Source organism: Myodes glareolus, chromosome 1, assembly GCF_982192425.1.
Source record: "Myodes glareolus chromosome 1, mMyoGla1.1, whole genome shotgun sequence".
NCBI lineage: Eukaryota > Metazoa > Chordata > Mammalia > Rodentia > Cricetidae > Myodes > Myodes glareolus.
The window spans coordinates 68588150-68610913 of record NC_142026.1 but is presented as its reverse complement, the minus strand read 5'-3'; the positions used below and the strand labels follow the sequence as shown (position 1 = coordinate 68610913).

At 36.5% G+C, this 22764-nt stretch overlaps 1 protein-coding gene across 4 annotated transcripts in view; it reads right to left on the bottom strand.

The window, feature by feature from the left end:
* The window catches only part of LOC125396005 (sulfotransferase 2A1-like), a 39567-nt gene extending 19353 nt beyond the window's left edge, over positions 1-20214 (bottom strand). For all 4 annotated transcript variants that reach the window (XR_015738550.1, XM_087908927.1, XM_087908917.1 and 1 more), the window contains exons 1-3: positions 20027-20214; positions 12371-12579; positions 10591-10717 (exon numbers count right to left, since the gene is read on the bottom strand). Coding sequence is in view for 3 of the 4 variants with exons in the window: in XM_087908927.1 (XP_087765053.1) it covers positions 10591-10717; positions 12371-12579; positions 20027-20156 (466 nt within the window). In the remaining variant the exon portion in view is untranslated. The remainder of the gene's footprint in view (positions 1-10590; positions 10718-12370; positions 12580-20026) is intronic.
* Between the last annotated feature and the right edge of the window lie 2550 nt (positions 20215-22764).

The window sequence follows — 22764 nt, the reverse complement described above, 5'->3', positions numbered from 1 at the left end:
AGAGAGAAAGATTAAGTTATATACTTTAGTATATACTTGTGTGTTTTCATATGTGTATGAGTCTTTGTGAATGCCTGCAGAGTTTAGAAGTGTTTCAGTTCCTCTGAAGCTGATGTAATGAAACCTTGTGAGCCACTTTACATGTTTACTGGGAAACAAACTCTACTCTTCTAAAAAGAATCAAGTGATGTTTTGATCACTGAAGCATCTCTCCAGTCCCTAATGACATAGTTTTGAAGAGAAAGCTATAAAAACAACTGTATCACACAAGAAAAAGTAGAAATTAGCACAAATGATCTGCACAACAAATAAATTATAAATGAAGTATTACAGATAGAAAATGGAATGGTGGCATTATGAGATAGCAATTTGTTAAAAAAGTTCTTATCATATAAACCAGGTTATCAAACTGTTTATATAACCCACAAAAATTAGAAATAGACAATTGACTCCACAAACTTCTTCTCAGGGTCTCACAAAAGCACTCATACACACAAATACCAGCCCATAATAAATAAAGTTTTAAAGGGAAAAATACAGTGTTAAATCAAGGTGAAGGTTATGGTACAGTTCCATATGAACAAAATAACACAATAAGAAGATAGGAGTGGATATTCCAAGATATCTGTCACACTATGAAAAGATGAAATCTATGTTCATATACAGAGAAAACATTTTTGAAATCATTTCTAGTAGTTAGGAAAAGAGTGCTGTGTTCAGTAACTTTAAGTATTAGCACAAACTATAACCACTTCAGAAGAAAATTTTAATGAGGAATTGTCTATATATTACATTGGTATCTGGGCATGTCTTGGAAATGTTTTGTTAATATGTCATGGATGATATAGAGAGAACATTGTGAACAGTTTCATTCCCTACTCATGGGAATCCGAAAAAGCATAAGGAAAGAAAAACTAAGCTTTGGGACAGAAACCGAGAGATAACATAGTTATTGTCTCTCTGCTCTTGACTGAAACATATTGTTTTAACTTCCCACCAAAACTTTTCATGTACAATAGATTGAAACCTGGATTTGAAAACAAAAGAAAAAAAAAGCCTCCTTTTCTCTTTAAGTTCCTTTTTGTAAAAACAGATGCTAATTCAGATACAGGCAGAATTTAGGGTACCACATAGACAAGATTAGATGGGAACCTTCCCTCATAATACTAGAATTAAACAAAAAAGTCCATTGAAACTGGAAAGAAAGAAGCAACAAGTAAAATGTAAAGTAAGTTCTGAAATCTCTCATAATAACAGATTTTTCAACTGAGACTTTATAAATCAGGAGGGAAGGACTGGAAAGGTGTATTTCAAGTTCTATAAACAGTCAATGATAACTCCGTCTTCTGTACCCATCAAAGCTACTTGTCATAACTGAAGAAGCAATAAAATTTTGTTTGCTAACATTTGCAAAATGAATGTATGACCACCAACGTAGCTCTACAGAATACATTTGTAGGGTCTTTTTAACTGAAAAGAAAAGTAGATCAATTCATAAGAATGCAACAAGTATAATTTAGCTCTACTATTCAATTTGACACAATCTAAATTATTTGAGAACATCTCAGTTAAAGTATTGTGCCTTTCAGTTTGGCTTGTGACCAAGTGTTTGAGTAGTTGCCTTGGCTGATGAATGGTATGTTAGGACCCAAAGCACAGGTAGTTTAATCTGGGTTGTATGAGAATACCAACTGAGCATGAGACACTGTAGAAGTCAACAATGGATTTGTAAAATGGGTTTTACTTCAGTTCCTTCTGAAGATATGGCCCTGAATTCTCTCACAGATAGACTGTGACCTGAGCGTGAAAGTCAGATAAACACTTTCTTCCTCTACATTGTTTCTGGAAAGTATGTTCTATCTCAGAGTACATAAAGTAGACTAGAACAACAAGTAAACAAGAAATAAAAGAGAAACAACTTGAGGTTCTTAACAAAAAATCAAAATTGCGAGAATGAATAGACATCGTTCAGTAGTAACTGAATGATAATATCAATTCCTAATTTCAAAAACACAGGTTAGTAGGTTGGAAAAAAACAAAAGTATATTTTTGTTGTACTTCATTAAAAGACAGATGGAACATTACAATGAAATGATGAAAAAAATGTGTTATGGCCTAATGGAGCTACAAAACAAGCAAGTGTTGCCTATCTAATCTGACAAAAATGACTTGAAACCAAATCCACGGAGAAATAATATAACTTCCTTCTAATTAAGGGAACAATTCAATGAAAGAACTGTATAATTCCAAACACAGGTTCACCCAGTTCTGTGAAGAAAATACTAGTAGATGTAAAGAAACAGGCTATCACCAGTTTTCAGTAACTTTATTATCATCAATTAACCTGTATCCCAGTAGAAAATGAACAGATTTAAGTGACTTCACAGGTAAAATGGACATAAAGTACAAGAAAAAATATTTTATGCGAACTCTTAAGAATGAATATACATTGTTCTCATCATCGTATGAAATTTTCTTTAAAATGTATCAGGTATTAGAACACCTAGTTCTAGTCTTAGTAAATATGAGGAAATTTAAGTAATTTCTTATCCTCTACCTGACACAATTAAAGGACAAATAAACTAGAGGAACTCTAGAAGGCAAACAGACTCATGGAGATTATACAATTCACGACCCACTTATGAATGAGTCTTTGAAGAAACAAGAGTAGAAAGACACCTACAATAAAATAAAAATTAAAATCCCAAATCCTTTAACCTGTGAGATGCAATATAAATATCTAAGAGAGATGTTTAAACGTCAATGTACCTACATTAAGATATCAGGGATATCTAATGATTTTATTGATGATTTACTTTAGGACTTAGGAAAAAGAACAAATCAACTACCAAAATCAATATGTCTAAATCCTACATAATACACACACACACACACACACACACACACACACACACACACACACGTTCACACCAATCCCAAGTGGATCAAGAACTACAACTTGAGAACCAAAATTCTGAAAATGTTAGAGAAAAAAGTAGTAATTAAATCACAGCTAATGACTTTCAAAATAGTACTCATTTTACTCAGGAAATACGTCAAATAATCAACAAATGGGACACTGTGAAATCAAAAGGCTTCTAATTACTAAAGGAAATCATTAATCATGTGAAGAATCAGCCTACAAAATGGAAGAAAGTCTTTGTAAGCAAAATGCTCCTGGGCACTGTGTATCTATAATCTATGAAGAAAAAGAAACAAACAAGTGACCCTTCAACACTAAGAACAACAAAAACAAAGATGGAGCAAAACTTGTGCTGTGAAATCCAACAGTTTTACTAAAAAAGAAAATGTCTCCTGTGCATTTTAAAATAATTCAATTCATTAACTATCAGGAAAACACAAATAAATCCACATTGGTATTTCATCTTTTCCTGGTCAAAAGGGCCATTGCCAAGAAAACAAATTATTCTAGAACTGTCACACAGAGAATCCCTGTTTCTAAAAACCAAAAAAGAAAAAAAAGGGATGAAATAAAGAAATCAAATGACAACAAATGTTTGAAGTGCAAATCAAATAGAAGTATATCAAAACAAAAAGGTATTAGAATGGTATAGGCACAGTTAATCATTAAAAAAATGAAAGAGACTATAAGGCTATTGTTTATATAGTTTTAAATTTGTCATTGATTTATTTTGATTTTTTGGTGTATAACTGAATGAAATATATGCAATATTAAAAGTAGATCATTTAATGTGAAGCTTCACAGCTTACTTTTTTATTTTTTTATTTGTTTGTTTATACAAATTTCCACTTCCTCACCTCCTCCCCATACCCTCCCATTCCCCCCACTCCCTCTCCTCCCAGCTCCCAACTTCCTCACCTTCTCCCCATACCCTCCCATTCCCCCCACTCCCTCTCCTCCCAGCTCCCCACTCCCTCTCCTCCTCCCTCTCCAGTCCAAAGAGCAGTCAGGGTTTCCTGCCCTGTGGGAAGTTCAAGTTCCTCCCCCTTCCCTCCAGGCCTAGGAAGGTGAGCATCCAAACAGACTAGGATCCCAAAAAGCCATTACATGCAGACGAAACAAGACCCAGTGCCATTGTCAATGGATTCTCAGTCAGCACCCATGTCAGCCACATTCAGAGAATCTGGTTTGATCACATGCTCGTTCAGTCCCAGTCCAGCTGGCCTTGGTGAGCTCTCATTCTATCAGTCCCCTTGTATCAGTGGGTGAACGCACCCCTCTCGGTCCTGATTTCCTTTTTCAAGTTCTTCCTCTTTCTGCTCCTCATTTGGACCTTGGGGGCTCAGTCCAGTGCTCCAATGTGGGTCTCTGTCTCTATCTCCATCTATCATCAGATGAAGGTTCCCTCTGGTTCTGCCTATCTTGCTCACGTTTTCCCTCCTTCTGCTTCTCATTTGGATCTAGGGAGTTAAGTTCAGTGTTCCAATATGTGTCTCTATCTCCATCCATCACCAGATGAAGGTTCTATGGTAATATGCAAAATATTCATCAGTATGGTTATGGGCCAAGGCCAGTTCAGGCACCCTCTCCTCTGCTGCCCAGGGAAGAATCTGGGGACCTCTCCTTGGGTCTGAGAACCCCTCCAAAAACAAGTCTCTTTCCAACCCTAAAATGGCTCCCTTAGTTGAGATATATGCTTGCCTGCTCCCATATCCATCCTTCCTCCCCCCATCTCATGCCCCCACGCCATCCCCAATCCTTCCCCTCTCCCTTCTCTCTAACCATCTCCTCTTATTTCCACCCCTCCACACCCCTCCCCGTGCACCCAAGTTTGCCTTGCAATCTTGACTACTTCCTATATCCAGGAGGATAACTATATGATTTTCTTCAGGTTTACCTTTTTATTTAGCTTCTCTAGGATCACGAATTATAGGCTCAAAGACCTTTAATTATGGCTAGAATCTACTTATGAGTGAGTACATACCATATTCCTCTTTTTGGGTCTGGGTTACCTCACTCAGTAAAGTGTTTTCTATTTCCATCCATTTGCATGAAAAATTCAAGATGTCATTGTTTTTTACTGCTGTGTAAAACTCTAATGTGTATATATTGCACACCTTCTTTAACCATTCTTCTATTTAGGGGCACCTAGGTTGTTTCCATGTTCTGGCTATTACAAACAGTGTAGCTATGAACATAGTTGAACAAATGCTTTTGTAGTATGATAGGGCATCTCTTGGGTATATTCCCAAGAGTGGAATTGCTGGGTCCTGAGGGAGGTTGACTCCCAGTTTCCTGAGAAACCGCCACACTGATTTCCACAGTGGCTGCACAAGTTTGCATTCCCACCAACAATGGATGAGTGTTCTCCTCACTCCACATCCTCTCCAGCACAGGCTATCATTGGTGTTTTTAAGTTTAGCTATTCTGGCAGGTGTAAGATGGTATCTTAAAGTTGTTTTGATTTGCATTTCCCTGATCGCTAAGGAGGTTGAGCATGACCTTAAGTGTCTTTTGGCCATCCAAAGTTCTTCTGTTGTGAATTCTCTGTTCAGTTCAGTACCCCATTTTTTAATTGGGTTAATTAGAGTTTTAGTGTCTAGTTTCTTGAGTTCTTTGTATATTTTGGAGATCAGACCTTTGCCTGATGAGGGGTTGGTGAAGATCTTCACCCAGTCAGAAGGTAGTCTTTTACAGAGCAACAGTATTGAAAACAGCTTGGTATTGGCATAAGAACAGAGAAGTCGACCTATGGAATCGAATAGAAGACTCAGATATTATCCCACAAACCTATGAACACCTGATTTTTGACAAGGGAGCTAAAGGCATACAATGGAAGAAGGAAAGCATCTTTAACAAATGGTGCTGGCATAACTGGATGTCAACCTGTAGAAGAATGAAAGTAGATCCATATCTATCAACATGTACAAAACTCAAGTCCAAATGGATTAAAGACATCCACATTAATCTGACCACTTTGAACCAGATAGAAGAGAAAGTGGGAAGTAGTCTACAAGATATAGGCACAGGAGACCACTTCCTAAGTAGAACCCCAGTAGCACAGACAATAAGAGAAACAATGAATAAATGGAACCTCCTGAAACTGAGAAGCTTCTGTAAAGCAAAGGACACTGTCAGTAAGAAAAAAAAGCTTACATTTTAAATATAAATTCTAACTGTATATAAATTGATTAACTTATGTAGACTCTGAGTCTTAATTTCAGTGGACATTGTTTTGATTTGTTTCCAAGTTTCTTCATAAAGTTTAGTTTTTTATACTAAGTAGAAAGTGTGCGGAAAGACAAACACTGTGGTGAGTGGAAAATAACACAGCCATAATTGAAGTCTCTGTGGAATGTAAAGCTGAAAATCAAACTTCCATATGACCCAGATATCAAATCTTAGGCATATGATCAAATTAGTTAGATATAAGCTACTAAATATTAGATATATATGACTGTACAAGTATGCAAACATCTGTGCTTCTTGAAGCTCTATTCACAATAGTCAGGAAATAGGTTCAAATTAGATGATCATTAACAGATAAATAGACAGTAAAATTGTGAACAGTGTGCACTGTTAAATATCATTCAGGTATAAAGTTGAAATTGCTAAACTCTCAGTAAAATAGAAGGACCTGGAAAATATACTTAACATAGTAACTGAGGCACAGATAGAAAAACACTTCACATTCTTTCTCATATTGGGATTATAAACAAGTTTTTCGTGTGTTTAAGATCAACTGCACAAAACAGAAATGAAGCTGAAAGTTAGACAATTAGAAGGGACATAATAAAAAGTACTAAGTATTAAGACATTAAGTAAAGAGAAATTCCAGAACACCAATGGTATGGGTATGAAGGAGGAAATATGAGATGGAGTTGGTTGATGCAAAGATAGAGTGGGAAGATGAGATCTAAAACTAGCCAAAACAAGAATGTATGAAAATGACATATGGAAACTCAGTAGTTTGTAAGCTCATTAAACATATTAATAAGTTTATGTCAAGGTACTTGTATGAGTAGACAATACAGCTCCAAGAGGTCATAGGATATTAAATAAAAACTTCATTGCTGATATTGGGATATCTCAATAGGAGCTGTTGCCTAGAAAGGGACTGAGGATCCAAATTAAATAGGCAATTGTCACAGTCGTCAGTTGTTCACAATAACTAGTTGGTAAGACCCAATTTCTTATATACTTGCCACAGTACATAAAGAAAGCTATCAGGGAATATACGTTTTGCTGAATAGCTTTCATAGTACCAAAGGTATTATGCAGTGGGATATTGTCACCAACATTATTACTGAGCTGTGGACACTGATATATACTTCAACCATGCTTACAAGATATGCCCACTAGAGCAATAATGGCAATTGTGGTATTGGGATAACTAATCATTTTATGATCAACAAGAGATTATATCTGGTGCAGTCAACATGGTCAATTTCTGATGCCTGGGAGGAAATAGTTTGTACTGTTGAAGCTATCACTTTTTTCTCTTAAGCGGATATGATGTAGGTATCAAACTGTCTTCTAAATAGCTACACTTGTACTTAAAAATCACTTTTGTCACTTTGGTCAAAAAAGGTTCTTCTGGTAATGAACAGTGGTAGTTTTGGAGTGTCAAAAGTGGTCACAATCCTGAGAATGTGTGCCTTTCCCATGCTCACCCTAAATGAGACATATAAACCCCCATATAGGCTTAAAAACATGAAGGAAGAATGTGGAAATGATGAAAAAAACAAAAGATGGGCTAAATTATGTAGAATATTTTCTCCTAGATATGATATGGTCACAATACTCTTTAACTTATAATTTCTCTGATTACTACACAAGGACTACTACAAGGAGAATAAATGCTATAAGAACCACCCCTTACCTGAAGCTTTATAAACAGTTAAGAGTAGTTAAGGGGTATAGAGTATGAAACCTTGTTCTTACAGGAACTATAGGCAGCTATTTATTGTTGGTTAAAACAGAGATACATTTTCAGTAAACTAGTTACTGGTAAGGTACCCATGTTCTTCTAAATGACTTCTTCCCTATTTTCCAGTGAGCAAACCCAACAGAATTCTGAGGGTCATAAAATTACAGATGAAAATAGGGACATTGAAGTAGAAAGCAGAGCTAGTGGGGAAGAGGATAACGAGTAGCAAGAGTGGGAAAAGGACAGAAGAGTTTAGTGGGCTCTTAATGTGACTGAAAGACCTGTGCACATTATTGGAATGTCATAATGAATCCATTTATTATATCTAATTATTATATATCAATAAAAGTAATGCAAAGTGTAAATAATCCCTGCCTATGATAATATTTTGAAACACATAAAAAATAGTATTTACAATATTTGAAATGATGGCTTTAAAAAAATGGTGAAAGTTAGGTTATTGTATGGGAAGCCACTGAGAAAAAAGACTAAGAAAATCCACAAATCAGAATCATGATAGGAACCCAAGCACACTTGTTATTTCTTTTTGCTGTGATAAAACATCATGAACAAAGGTCTTATGTAACAAACATCTTACATAAGACAGAGAAAACTTAGTTTTGGCTTATGATTCTAGATGGATAAGAATAAATAGTAATGGTGGAAAGGGAGCAATGGCAACATATGTCAGGTAAGGTTATCTCCTCAACAACAAATAGGAAACATAGAAAGATGATATAAGCAACTTAAGAATTTAAACATTTTATGTGAAACAAAATACTCCTCCTCTACTGGTGGTAGTGCAAGCTTCTAGAGCCACGTTGGAAATCAATATGGTAGTTTCTCAGAAAATTGGCAATCAATTTACTTCAAGATCTGGATCTGTACCAGTCTTGAGCATATACCCTAAGGAAGCTCAAACATTCCACAAGGATACTTCCTCAACTATGGTCATTACAGTGTTTTTCAAAATAACCAGAGCATGGCAACAACCTAGAGGGCCCTCAATCAAATAACGAATAAAAAAAATGTACATTTACAGAATGGAGTATTGTTCAGCTGTGGAAAAAAATGACATCAGAAAATTTGAAGGCTAGAACTAGAAAATATATCATGCTGAGTGAGGTAACCCAGACACAGAAATAAAAACATGGAATGTACTCACTCCTAAGGGGATATTAGCTGCAAAATAAAAAGTAATCAAGCTGCAATCCACAGTCCCAGGAAGGTTACATCACAGGGAGAGCCCCAAAAGGGACTGGAATGTATGGATGGCCTGGCGTGGGCACATAGAAGATCTCCTTGGTAGATGGGGAACACTGGGGAATGAGAACATGAGGAATTATGTTGGGTACATGGATGGAAGGGAGAGTAATGAAACAGAGGTCTTAATGGGGACCATGTTTTGGATCAGGTAGATACCTGGTGCAAGGGAAAATCCCATGAATCTACAAGGGTGATCCAAGGTAAGACTCCTAGCAATAATAGATAAGAAGTTGCCTGATCTGGCCATATCCTGTAATCAGATTGGTTACTGTACCAGTTGTCAACAGGGAGCCTTTCTCCAGTGAATGATGGAACCAGACACTGAGTTTTACAGAAAAGCACTGGGAAGAGCTTAGGGAATCCTCTTGAAGAAGGGTGGAAGAATAGTGTAAGTCAGGGGCTCAAGGTCATGATAAGGAAACATAAAGAAAAAACTATCCCGGGCTTATAGGAGCTCAAAGACTGTGAACTGACATGAAATAATAGCTAGGAAGCCTGCGGGGGTCTAACCTATGCCCTCTAAATATGTGTGTCAGTTGTATAACTTGATCTACTCGTGAGACTCCAACTGGTGATAACACAACCTGTCCGTAATGCTTTGGGTATCTTTCAGTACCTTATTCCTAATACTGTGTTAACTTGCTCAGCCTTAATACAAGGGGAGTAGCTTAGTCTTAGCTCAACTTGACATGCCATACTTTGTTGACACACATGGTGAGGCCTGACCCTTTCTCAGCAGAAACAGAGGAGGAGTAGATTAGGGGATGACATGAGCAGCGATGTTGGGGGAAAGAGTGGGAAAAGGTGAGGGAGGGGAACTACTGTTAAGATTAAAATAAATGAATTTAATTGGAAAAAAGAATTTAATCTTCCAAAGTCCACACTCAATGTAATGCTTCTGCTAGCAACTCTGTGTCTTCTAAATCTTCTAAAACAAGGCCGTCAACTGGGAAACAAGTGTTCAAATGCTGATATCTGTGTGGGACATTTCTCATTCAAACCACCACAAATTATCATATCTACATTATTCCTGGATAACTCCATACACCAAATGATTCCAATAGAGTGACATGGGGAAAACTATTGTTGTTCCTTGTTTGCAGTGGCGTGTGATAGCAGAAAGACTTCTCAGTTAGGTTCAAAATGGTAAAGAGCCTTGGAGTCACAGATCAATTATATGTAGAGGGATATGATGGAACCAAGAGAAGACTATAGAATATACTAATGTCTATGGATGTAGACAAGTTATATAACATAGATGCTTTGTGGATTTGAGCACCAATATTATATAAACATAGCATGTTAATAGGTGCTTGTATGCCTAGAACTCAAGGAGGATACAGGAGGAGTAAATCTTCAAGATCATCTCTGACTATGCAGAGAGTTGAAGCCCTGACAAAGCTATATCTTCCTTGTCTTTAGAAAATATCTCTGAGCTTCTCCCAGTTTCCATATTTAACATGACACTCACCATTTCCTTTGAGGAACCGTTCAAAATAAGCTCCAAATAACTCTGGATTCTTAGCAAGTTTTGTCTTATGAAAGAAAAAATAACTAGACACAAAAGCATCTCTAGGATTTCTGATGACAAAGATCACCTTAAATGGAAAAACATGAATGAAGATCAATATAGTCATTTCAAACCTTTTAACTGACACATATAAATGAAATATTTATATGAATATAAATGATTTATATGAAATATGAATCAAATATCCAAGAGGATTTAAAAATATTTATTATTTTTATTTTGACAAAATATAAAAATGGTCTATATTTTAATATTTCAAATATCTAAAGTCTGATTTCTTTTTATAATTCTTCTTGGTTTACAAAAATTTAACAGCTAAATGACTGAGGTCATTAATATTTCTAAAAAACAACATCAAACCAAGACTGAAGCAATTGTTTTAAAGATCAATTAGTTAACATGGCGAAAGACAATCGATCCATTGTGCTAGAACATTTTATGTAAACAGACTAATGAGCACTGTGACAGATCAATCTGTGTAATGACAAACTACTTGGTTTCAGCAGCTGTAAATACAAAATATAACTCTAAAGTTAATTATTATCAAAGCTCAAAGCCAGTGTGCACTGCACAATAGGGAACACAAAGACTTTCATTCAACTAAGAAATGCTAAGAGTGGGGGAAATATACTTCCCCTTGGAAAAGGTTAACAATTGGTTATACAAAATCTCAGGAATGAAAAGATACAAGTAAGATGGTAAGACTGAGCAGATAGTAATTAAGTATTTAGTAATATGAAGATATATATACTTACACAAATATAACATAATTAATGAAGAAGATCGTAAATTTGAAAGATAGAAAGAAAGGATACATGGATCAGTTTGGAGAGAGAAAGAGGAAGAGGAAATGATGTATTTCAATATATTATAATCTCAAAATAAAATTAATTAATTAAAAATAAATAATTTTAGTAAGATGAAATTTATAATTGTCTCATTGCTCTTTGTGATATTATTTTAGAATTCATCTCTATAAGCCTAATTTCTTCAGCCAAGTGTTTACCAAATTCATATAAGACACAAGCATGAAGGTGAATGGTCTCAATGCTTTGTGATATTTTTTTCTAAGTTAGTCTTTGTAGGTCAAGCATAAAATATTTTAAGTTTCGATGGTAGAGGAACTTCTAAAAAACTTTCTTACTTACAAGGAGCTGTAATAAGTTAGGAGCTAGATATTTCTTATCCCTTTTGGAGATCATCAATTAGTGACACAGACAATAGTGTGGATACTAATCTTAATAGGTATCTAGAAATGGCAAGGCATGGTGGTTAGGGATGAGATATAGACTGTTAAATAAACTCCTTGAAGAGACAATTGGCCCAGTGAATCTGCCTTGAGGGATTCACCAAAGAAAATGGACTTTGTGTAGAATCAGGATTAGCTTAGTGACTGTGATGACAACAAAAGAGTAACATCTACTGTCCACTAGAGTTTGAAATCTGCTTGACCTCCATATGTAGCTTCGGAATGTGCTTGCTTATTTTTCACTTTCTCTCATATACCTTCACGGGATCACTATGCAGTAATTGATATCCAGATTCTCTGATGTAATCTGAGGAAGGGACACATCAGCATCACTTAGTGCATGAGAATCCCAGCTTCCCTCCTGCAAGTTATACAATCAGAGTACATTTCAACAAGAGCTCCAGGGCCTGTCTTGGTAGACTATGTTCAATGAGCATTCAGTAAAGGATTTCTCAAACACTGGACACTGACCTTGGCCTTGGAACTGAAAAAGGACTTGGGGAAAAGATGGAAGGGAAGGTGGGAGCTGATGAGGCGTGGTCCTTCCTTATTGATTAATAATTCATATCCATATGACGTCTCTATCCAGGGTGAGCGTTCCCAAATGGGAACAGATTGAATCCATTTGGGATTCCCCTTGGTCTGAATCAAGGAGATCATTTCAATCATCCAATTTGTTCCTGAACAAGAAGAAAAAGTGATGGTTACTCTTTTCAAAAATAATTTTGAAAAAAAACTCAAGTACAATATAACACCAAACAATGTACAGTGCAACTGTTTCAAAGAACATAGACCTGAAGTGTCCACAGTGTCCATATTGTATAAGCACAAAGTATACTCATCCAGCACATTACCAATGCTTGACTTAGAAAAACTTTGACAGTACTCAGTGAACTCTACCTGCCTACTGAACACCTCCTCCAGTCCTAGGCTATCATCATCCAACATTCTAGTGCAGTGAGCTTGACTATCAGATATTTCATAGGGATGCAGTCATGGAATCTGTACTTGAACCTGGCTCCATTCATTTAATATAATGCTGTTTAGATGCATTCATTCTCCAGGGTGTGTATAAGTACTGCTTCTCTTTAAGGCACAGAAGACCTCTTGTGTCTACTTACCACACACCCTTGTATTTCTGTTTAAATGCTTATTTGTCGATGCATATTTCTCTAGCTTTCTTCTTTATCCTGCATTTCACTGACCCCGACTTTTTCATGTTACTGTATTGTTGATGTCAGCAACCTAATACTTAGGCAATGTTCCATGCTTCTGCAACCCAACAAACACCCCTCCCACAAAACCCATGATTCCTCTTTTTCATTACTTGGGTTTTGAAACACTATTCACTATCTGGATCAAGGTTCATGGTAATTCTTCTACTTGACATTGTCTGGTGTTGTGGGAATTTGGTCTGATAAGATAATGAAACTGGGGCATGAAGCCTAGAGGGCATGATCTTCTCTGGGTATGTGGCCAGATAAAAACTGAGGGTGAGGGTCATGTTCTCTCTCTTTGGGATGGTGAGTGAATGAACAGAGCTAATGTTTGGAGTTCCCTTTGGCCCTTTGGAAAGGGGTCACAATGCAACAGTGGAGAGTTGATTTCCTGGCAGTACAGCACAGTGGTTGGAGATGTGACTTGGAGTCCTCCTTTTGTCCCGCAATCATAGTGCTTCGGTTTGATTTAATAAATGGTATAACAGTCAACAGAGTTTCTGCTTCACCTGGTGCCCATGTGGTCAGAACCCAAACATGCCTACTGGATCCTACTGCCCCATGTAGCTCACAAGTTTTACCCTCAACTCCACTACTGCCCATTAGTTTTGGCAAGCCCTGCCTCTGACTGACTGAACTGCCATCCAGGTACTTTTCCATGCTACCTTGTCTCCCATTGGAGCTTGCTGTGTCTACTTGTCTTAAACATGTTCATACATACCCCTTTTAATTTTTTTTCTTTTTTTTAATTGATTTTTATTGAGGTCTACATTTTTCTCTTCTCCCCTCCCTTAAAATTCTTACTTGGCTAGTTGGAGGACAGATTCACTCAAAATTGCCCTGCACCAAGCCAGAATCTCATGTGCTTGACAGGTTGGGCCATATTGCTCATGCTAGGTCCCAGAGGCATCTGCAGCACTTACCCCACCATAGTCCTCCTCACCTCATTCTCCATGCTGCCTTCTGAAGGAAGTACCTGTGCTAGGCTATCATGAACCCATTGCCACACAGTACCTATGTGGTCTAGGCCTTTGTAGCTGTTGGGTATCCTTCGCAATCAGTACTGCTCAGTTCATACAAACACTGGGCAGATTTTGGTCCTGCTGCTTAGGACATTTTTTTTATGCTGCTAATTCCCCAAATCCAATGCAATCAGATGCTAATGTACAACTACTATGGTGTATAGTTGCTGTAGCTAAATAAATTTCTTTGGTTTAAATCATCTGATGTGGGCCAGGTGTGTAAGTAGTCTTTTTCCCATCCCACTTACGGGATCCCTGTAATTCTGCCTAGCACTCACAGGTACCAGGTTGGGGCTAGCCTGGGTGGAAATTTCATCCAAAGAACAGTCAGGTCCTGGAGCCTGAGTCAAAGCACTATACAGGATGTCCCCTGAAGTACTCTGGTGCCTCAACTGCAGCACCTGATGTCCAAACATCATTAATACATCCTAAAATCTTCACAGGAACTAGCAATCTGAACATCAGCAATATCTGTTGGTCATTATAGATTATTATACCTGTGGCAATTCTCAAAAATTTTAAAGTACTTGATAAATTTAGATATTAAAACAACAAATAAATGATGAAAAATAAGAAAATAAAAACTTTACAATTTTTAAAACTTTGGCATATCAACAGCTAAAAATGTCATTATGCAGGCAATAAGGAATATGTACACTTGTATTTGGAAAAGTAAATAAAAATTTACTAAATTTGCTAAAATTGCTCCTGTAAAAAATGCAGAGTAAATTGTATTAATTATTTAGGATATAAAATAGGTCTAAGCAAAATTTTACCCCAAAACATGCAAATTAGGAGCGATTGATTGCAGACACTTAATGGCTTTCAACGATTGCTGACAGAAATTTCCCATTTGTGCACCACTATTGGAATAACAATGTGGGAACTTAGTAATATTTTTTTTAAAACTTTAAAAGGTGACAAGAACTTAAATAGTCCCAGAGAATTAACAGTGGAACCTGAGATAGAATTGGATTTCATGTAAAAGAAAGCATAGGAGGTATGTGTGTATGGTGAGATTGACTTCTTTCAAGTTATGTTACCCTCCATCAATTCTCCTAAAGGTATTTTAATGCAGAGAGAAGATATTATATGGGGACGGGTATTTTTACAACACAAACTCTACAACAAATTAAAAACATATGTGGAAAATATTTCTGTGTTGATTCTAAAAGGAAAATTAAGACTTTGACAACTGACCGGAATGGATACAGCAGAAATTATAGTACATTTTACTAATAAGAAAATTTCCTCTTTGTGGGCAGAAAATGAACACTGGCAAAGAGCTTGCAGTAAATTTTTGGGAAAGATGAACAGCAGATATCCATAAAACAAAATAGTTCAATTCATTAAAAGAACCAGTTGTGTCATTCCTCGCATTATACGGAAAACACCAATATCTGGATACCCTACATTAAATACTGATGAAAATAATTCTAAAAAGGTGGGACATAAATCAGAAAATTTGAGTCAAATGTCTCAAAGTCATTATAATTCTGACCAAAAGTCAGGATTATATGCCATTCTTTTGGTATTAATGGTTATTACAGACCCTCTTAATGTAGTACTGACTCTCAATATGCAGGAAGAATTGTTTTTCACATTGAAATTGCTGAACTTATTCCTGAGACAGATTTTGCTTTGCCATTTATACAATTATAGGAAATGATCAGTAATAAAAATCAGCCTATATATATATATATATATATATATATATATATATATATATATATCTCACATCAGAACCCATATAGGCCTGCCAGGCCCTCTATCACAAAGTAATGATAAAATTGATATTTATAGAAAATATATTGAATGCCTCAGAACTTCCTAAAAAGCACCATGTTAAAATAATGGTTTGAAAGAGGACTTTTCCTCACTTGGCCAAACAAAGGGAGTTATATGAAAATGTACTACTTGTTCCTTATATAATCAAATTATACTACTGGAATGAATTAAACCCAGTTCTTTCAAAGAATTAAAAAAATTTAAATTTTGCATATGGATGTTTCATAATACATAATTTAGAAAATTTAATATATAAAGTATACTATAGATACATATTGTATCAAAATTTTAATGGATAGGTGCTTTGAGCTCTGAAAATGCTGATTCTGTAAGTATACACCTAATAGAAGTCATGGCCATCATGAAAATACCTATACAAATTAAGACTGACATGCTGGAGCATAAGTCTTTAGTAAAATAAAACATGCTTTTCCATATTAAAAAATAAATTTTATTGCAGGTATGTCATATAATCTAACTGGGCAAGTAGCTGTAGAAAGGTCTAAACAAACTATAAAAGAATTGCTTAGTAAACAGAAATGTGCAATAAAGGCTCCCCAGATATAGATTGTGTAATTTCTTATTAACTTTATATTTTCTAAATGCTAATGAGAAAGGAACAGCAGCTGTGGAGAGAAATTGAACAATAGGAGAAACTACTGAACTAAGTCAACCTGCACCTATAAAGATGTGTTGACCTGAGAAAGGAAATCAAGATATATGTTGCATTAGGGGTGGGGTTTTGTTTTTGTATCCACAGGATAATAAAAGGGATGGATACCATCAAAATTAATAAAGATTCAGTTTGAACAGAAGAAATCTCTTACTATGGAGTGCTGGGACCATTTTTAGTCCTGGCCTCCCGATGCTCTTTCCTGCTAGAGATCTTTACTTTCCTTCTGATTTGAGTTACTAAAAGCTGTGTCAAAGTTGTTTACCAGCTCTGCTTTATGAGTATGTGTTGCCTTTGGCCTTGAAGATCAGAGGATCAGGATTTCACCTGTTGGCCCACCTAACTGTTGAGTATATAAGCCTCCATGGTGCTATTGAATAAAGGGCTTCTTACCAGTGACTAGAAGTCTCTGTCTCTGCCTCTCTGTATGTCATTGTGTGTTTCAACCTCCAGCCCCTTGCCCGAAGCTCAGAAGCTCGCAAACTGTATGGTAGCACATAGAGTTCAGATGGGCATTGTGCACAGCAATAGAGAAGTGACAGTTCGCTATTGGATCGAGCAATTCTACCTGTCTGAAGGCTACTCACCCTATAATGGTTGGGCCAGGGTTCTGTTTTTTGGCTTTACAGGAAAATAGAAATACCCATCTTAAGCAAGTCAAAGAACTTTGGATATCTAGATATCTAAAGAAGAAGAGAAAACTCTCAGGAAAAATTTCCAAACATAAAATAATCAGGCCTAATGTAACAAATATTCTCTACAGGGTAAAATCAAACTACATAAAAATTAAAATTTCTTTACTTTTCAAAAAATCTGTAGTCCCAATTCAATTAAATATCAAAGCTAGTGCCAGACAGTGATTGACACACACCTTTAATCTGAGAACTTGGGAGGCAGAGGCAGGTGAATCTCTCTGAGTTCTGTGAGATAACATTGTAGCCAGACAGCAAGAAGTAATTATAAGAAAACAATGTCCCTTCTTCCAGTAGGTGGTGTGGATGATCTTGGTTTTCCTCAGGGTTGTGGATAATGGTCATCCATTGAGCATTGGTAAAAATTATTATATGGTTTGGGCAGGAAAATAGATATTGGACAACAAGATCTCAGAGGGAATAGATAAACGGGGGATAGAGATGATAGAATAATAAGGTAGATTGTTATATCTATTTGTAAAGTGAATAAGCAACTAACAATTTTAAATAATTTGCACTGGCATCGATATTGAATATTGATAAAAATTCAAAATTATTTTTCTATTCTTACTTAAGATAATTTGTACTTTGATGCAAATTTAAAATTATTTTTGTTATAATGCACATATGTTCCTACTTCTGCTTAAATATTTTTGCATATTAATACAAATGTAAAATTAATTTTGTCATACTGTATATGTGTTTCTACTTATGTTTAGGATATTGTATATTGATTAAAATGAACATTATTCTACTACAATATACATTTCTACCTCTGATTAATATAATTTTGTATATTGTCACAATTTTAAGGTTATTGTTCTTATACTGTACATCTGTTTACAGATTGTTTATTTTTGTAATGTGAAGCTTTAGTCTTTAAGCAAAAGAGACTAATAGAATTATAGTTTAATCATCTCCCATGTTTGTCAATCTTATAGTCATCTCAGTTGGATTTTCTAGGAATGCAAAGATATTTTCCACAAAGATAGCTTATCTTCAAACACTTTAAAGTCCTATATAATATGACATTTAAATGACTTAACTACTAATAATTCTGGTAACATGAGACATAACTACTCCAAGAAAGACTGATCTACTCCTGAGAGGATGATAGACACTGAAATACTCCATATGGAGTTGGTTTTCTACTTGGCAATCCTGGCCTATACGTTCATTCTGTCCAGTCCAAACAAGCAGGACAAAAGGACAAGTGACTAATAAACCTTTCCTAGAGGACAGTCTTTCAAATTTTCCTGCTTCTTAAAATTGGTCTGTCAGATATTCTATACCTACAGCCAAAGTTGGTTGACCCAATGTTGCAGAAAAACTGTGGGTGACTGTACAGGCAGCCAGCTGTTTTTGTCATTTCTTGCATTTTTTGAAAGTTATCTCTTACATGACATGAATACTCAAGTAATATTACATTCCTTCTTGGGTCTTTGATGGGGTTGAAGACTAGATAGTTAAAATTACAAGCCTCTCAAATCTTAGGCAAAAAAATTACTCTCTTCAGGAAAGGACAACTATGGAATAAGTAATCGCTGCAATTTGGCAATTACCTATCTTATGGACATCTATAATGAGTTTTTTCTTGATGTTTTTCTTGTTATTTATAACAATTTTGTTTATATTATTACCTTTTCTTTTTTCCTGACAACATTTTGTAATTATTATTTTTGCATATACTTTTTGTTAGAATTATAACTTACTTAGACAAAAGGGGGAAAGTTGTGTGAATTTGACCCAATAAGCCCTATGCATGTGGTACTCTCTGTGTATGTGAAGAGATAAGAATTGAGGATGAGGTTTGCACACTTTCACTTTGGGATAGTCAGGGACTTGGCAGAGATCTGGGTTGGAGTTCCCTTTGTTCCTTTGGGAAGAGGTTACAGTGCAGAGAGCTGATTGCCAGGTGGGATAGTGGAGTTGCTGGAAAGATTTCTCTTTCTGTCTTGCAATTTATAATTGGATTTGATTTAATAAAAGCAAAACAGTCCTGTAGTGGCATTCCATTTATATTTTAATAAATAAAGCTTGTCTGAAGATCAGAGAGTAAAACATCCATAATGGTCAGTCTTACAGACCAGGTAATGGCGACATACATCTTTCATCCCAGTAGCTACACTAGTTTGACATAGAAACTGGGCAGTGCATACCTTTAATACCAGTGGTTCATGCCTTTAATCCCAGCTCTAGAACGGAATATAAAATGGAGGAAACAGCACTCAGACACAGTCTCATTCTGAGATTCCTGGAGGCAGGATTGCCATTTTTGAACTGAAGTCAAGACAAGACTTGGTTGTTTTGCTTCCTGTGTCTTCAGGTTGAATCCTAATTTCTCTCTCCGAGATTTTATAAATCATGCCTCATAGTCCTGAATGTTCCAGATTTAGTACTTTCCCCCACATATTCTTATACCATTCCTTTTTCTCTTGATACTATTCCTTTTGTTTATTTTCATCTTTTTCCTCCTTTCACACAGAGACAGAACAATGTCAGAATTTGCTTTAGGATCCCCTAACATGGTTCTCATGGCTTAACTGATCCTCTATTGATATGAATCAGTTTAGAGGTCTTTCTTTGAGTGAAAATGCACTGTCACACAGCTCTCCATTCACACAAACCATTTTAAATATCAGATATTATAGAGCAATTCACTCATCACCCAAATGAATGTTGATCAAAGTCCTAAACTGCCTCATACAGTTCACAGTCGTTCTGATGGTCCTTACCTGATTTGGGGTAAGTCAGTATGACTGTATCTTCATCTCTTATCACAAACTTATCACAATTTTCAAGTGTTTCTCTATCATATCCTAAAGTAGGAAAAGGTATTCCTTCATACCAAAGGTAGTCAGACATAGCAAAGAACTCTTTGTGGGTTTCTAAATTCCAGCTTTATCTACCTGTTCTGTTTGAAGCAAATATTGGGAGGTATATTTAATGTGCAGGGAAAAGAAATAATTAACAACATTCATTGTCAAATGGCTACTGACATAGAAAATAGATGATGTAACAGTCAAAGGTTGTTGTGTTAAGCAATAGTGAACTCATCCAAAGTTCATTCTACATCATTTGTAAGCCTCAGTTCATGACTCAATACCAGGAACTCAGCAACTAGTGTTAGGACATACAAATGGGTCTCAATTTAAAATATTTCAAATACAATTTAGCTTTCAGAATGGTTTCAAATGTCCAGAAAAGTTATAGAGGTCATATAACCTGTTGACACATACAATTCATTTTTAAAAGTAGTGGTTGTTCTTAAGAAACTTAAAGTATCTCAACTGCACTATATGACTCCTACCCTTCTGTTCTCTTCCCCTTTAATTCCTCCCGTATTTAGTATCTCTCCTTTAATTTTCAGTGCTATGTGCATATGAAATCATGTGCATTTAGTTCTGTTTGTATGGGAAGGTATCTTGAGTTTAGCACTAGGGATTGGACAACCATTGTGAGGTTTACCATCCTAAGGCAGCTGATGCTCTTTTTTTTCAGCAGATATTGACCTTCTGTAGTCCTTAATCTAGGGAAGGAACATGTAGAATTTCTCCTGTGTGTAGTGGAATATCATTTGTATTTTAATAAGTAAAGGAATGTTTGCCTGGAGGTCAGAAATATAAAAAAGTCACGCTGGCCAGCCTTAAAGACCAAGCAACATTGACACACAACTTTAATCCCAGTATATCCACATTAGCTTGTCATAGAAACATGGTGGTAGTGCTACATGCCATTAATCCTAGAACTAGAGAGGACCATAAAATGAAAAGAGATACTCTCAGTCTCAGTCTCATTCTGAGATTTCCTGGAGACAGGCTCACCATTTTAAAACGAAGGCCGAGGTAAGAGTCAGTGGCTGGTTGTTTTTCTTTTCTGGTCTTTAGGTTGAACCCTAATATCTGTCTCTGAGTTTTTATAAATTGTACTATACCTGTCCTTATGTGTGTACCAACATGCACCATTATGTTGGTTCATTTATTGAGAGTCCATGGGTTTATTTCCTTGTCATGCCAAAAGGATATTTCTAATCAATATGGATCCTGGGTCTCAGGTGTCTTTCAGTCGTTTATTTTGATGTTTTCTCCAAGAATTTGTTTTATTTTTTCCATTTATTTATTTATTTATTTATAAAAATTTCCATTTACTCCCCTCCTCCCAATACTCTCCCACTCCCCTCACTCCCTCTCCTCCTTCCTCTCCAGTCCTAAGCGTAGTCAGGGGTTCCTACACTGTGGGAAGTCAAAGTTCCTCCCCGCTCCCTCCAGGTCTAGGAAGGTGAGCATCCAAACAGACTAGGATCCCAAAAAGCCACTACATGCAGACGAAACAAGACCCAGTACCATCGTCAATGGCTTCTCAGTCAGCCCCCATGTCAGCTACATTCAGAGAATCCGGTTTGATCACATTCTCCTTCAGTCCCAGTCCAGCTGGCCTTGGTGAGCTCTCATTAGATCAGCCTCCTTGTATCAGTGGGTGAAAGAACCACTCGGAGTCCTGACTTCCTTGTTCATGTTCTCCCTCCTTCCGCTCCTCATTTGGACCTTGGTGGCTCAGTCCAGTGCTCCAATGTGGGTTTCTACCTCTATCTCCAACCATTGTCCCGAATGAAGGTTCACTCTGATTCTGACTTCCTTGCTGACGTTCTTGCTCCTTCTGCTTTTAATTTGGACCTAGGGAGCTAAGTCCACTGCTCCAATGTGTGTCTCTGTCTCTATCTCCATCCATCGCCAGATGAAGGTTCTATGGTGATATGCAAAATATTCATCAATATGGTTATGGGCCAAGGTCAGTTCAGGCACCCTCTCTTCTGCTGCCCAGGGAACAATCTGAGGACCTCTCTTGTCCTGGGAACCCCTCTAGAATCAAGTCTCATGCAAACCCTAAAATGGCTCCCTTAGTAGAGATATATACTTCCCTGCTCCCATATCCATCCTTGCACCATCCCACCCATCCCATTCCCCCAAGCTATCCCGAATCCTCCCCTTCTACTTCTCTCTAAGCATCTCCCCTTACATCCACCCCCACCACCATGCACCCAAGTTTGCCTGGCAATCTTGTCTAATTCCAATATCCAGAAGGATAACTATATGATTTTCTTCAGGTTTACTTTCTTATTTAGCTTCTGTAGGATCATAAATTATAGGCTCAAAGACCTTTAATTATGGCTAGAATCCACTTATGAGTGAGTACATACCATATTCCTTTTTTTTTGAGTCTGGGTTACCTCACTCAGTAAAGCGTTTTCTATTTCCATTCATTTGCATGCAAAATTCAAGATGTCATTGTTTTTTACTGCTGAGTAAAACTCTAATGTGAATATGTTCCACACCTTTTTTAACCCTTCTTCTATTGAGGGGCACCTAGGTTGTTTCCAGGTTCTGACTATGACAAATAGTGCTTCTATGAACATATTTGAACAAATGATTTTGTAGTGTATATGGCATCTCTTGGGAATATACCCAAGAGTGGA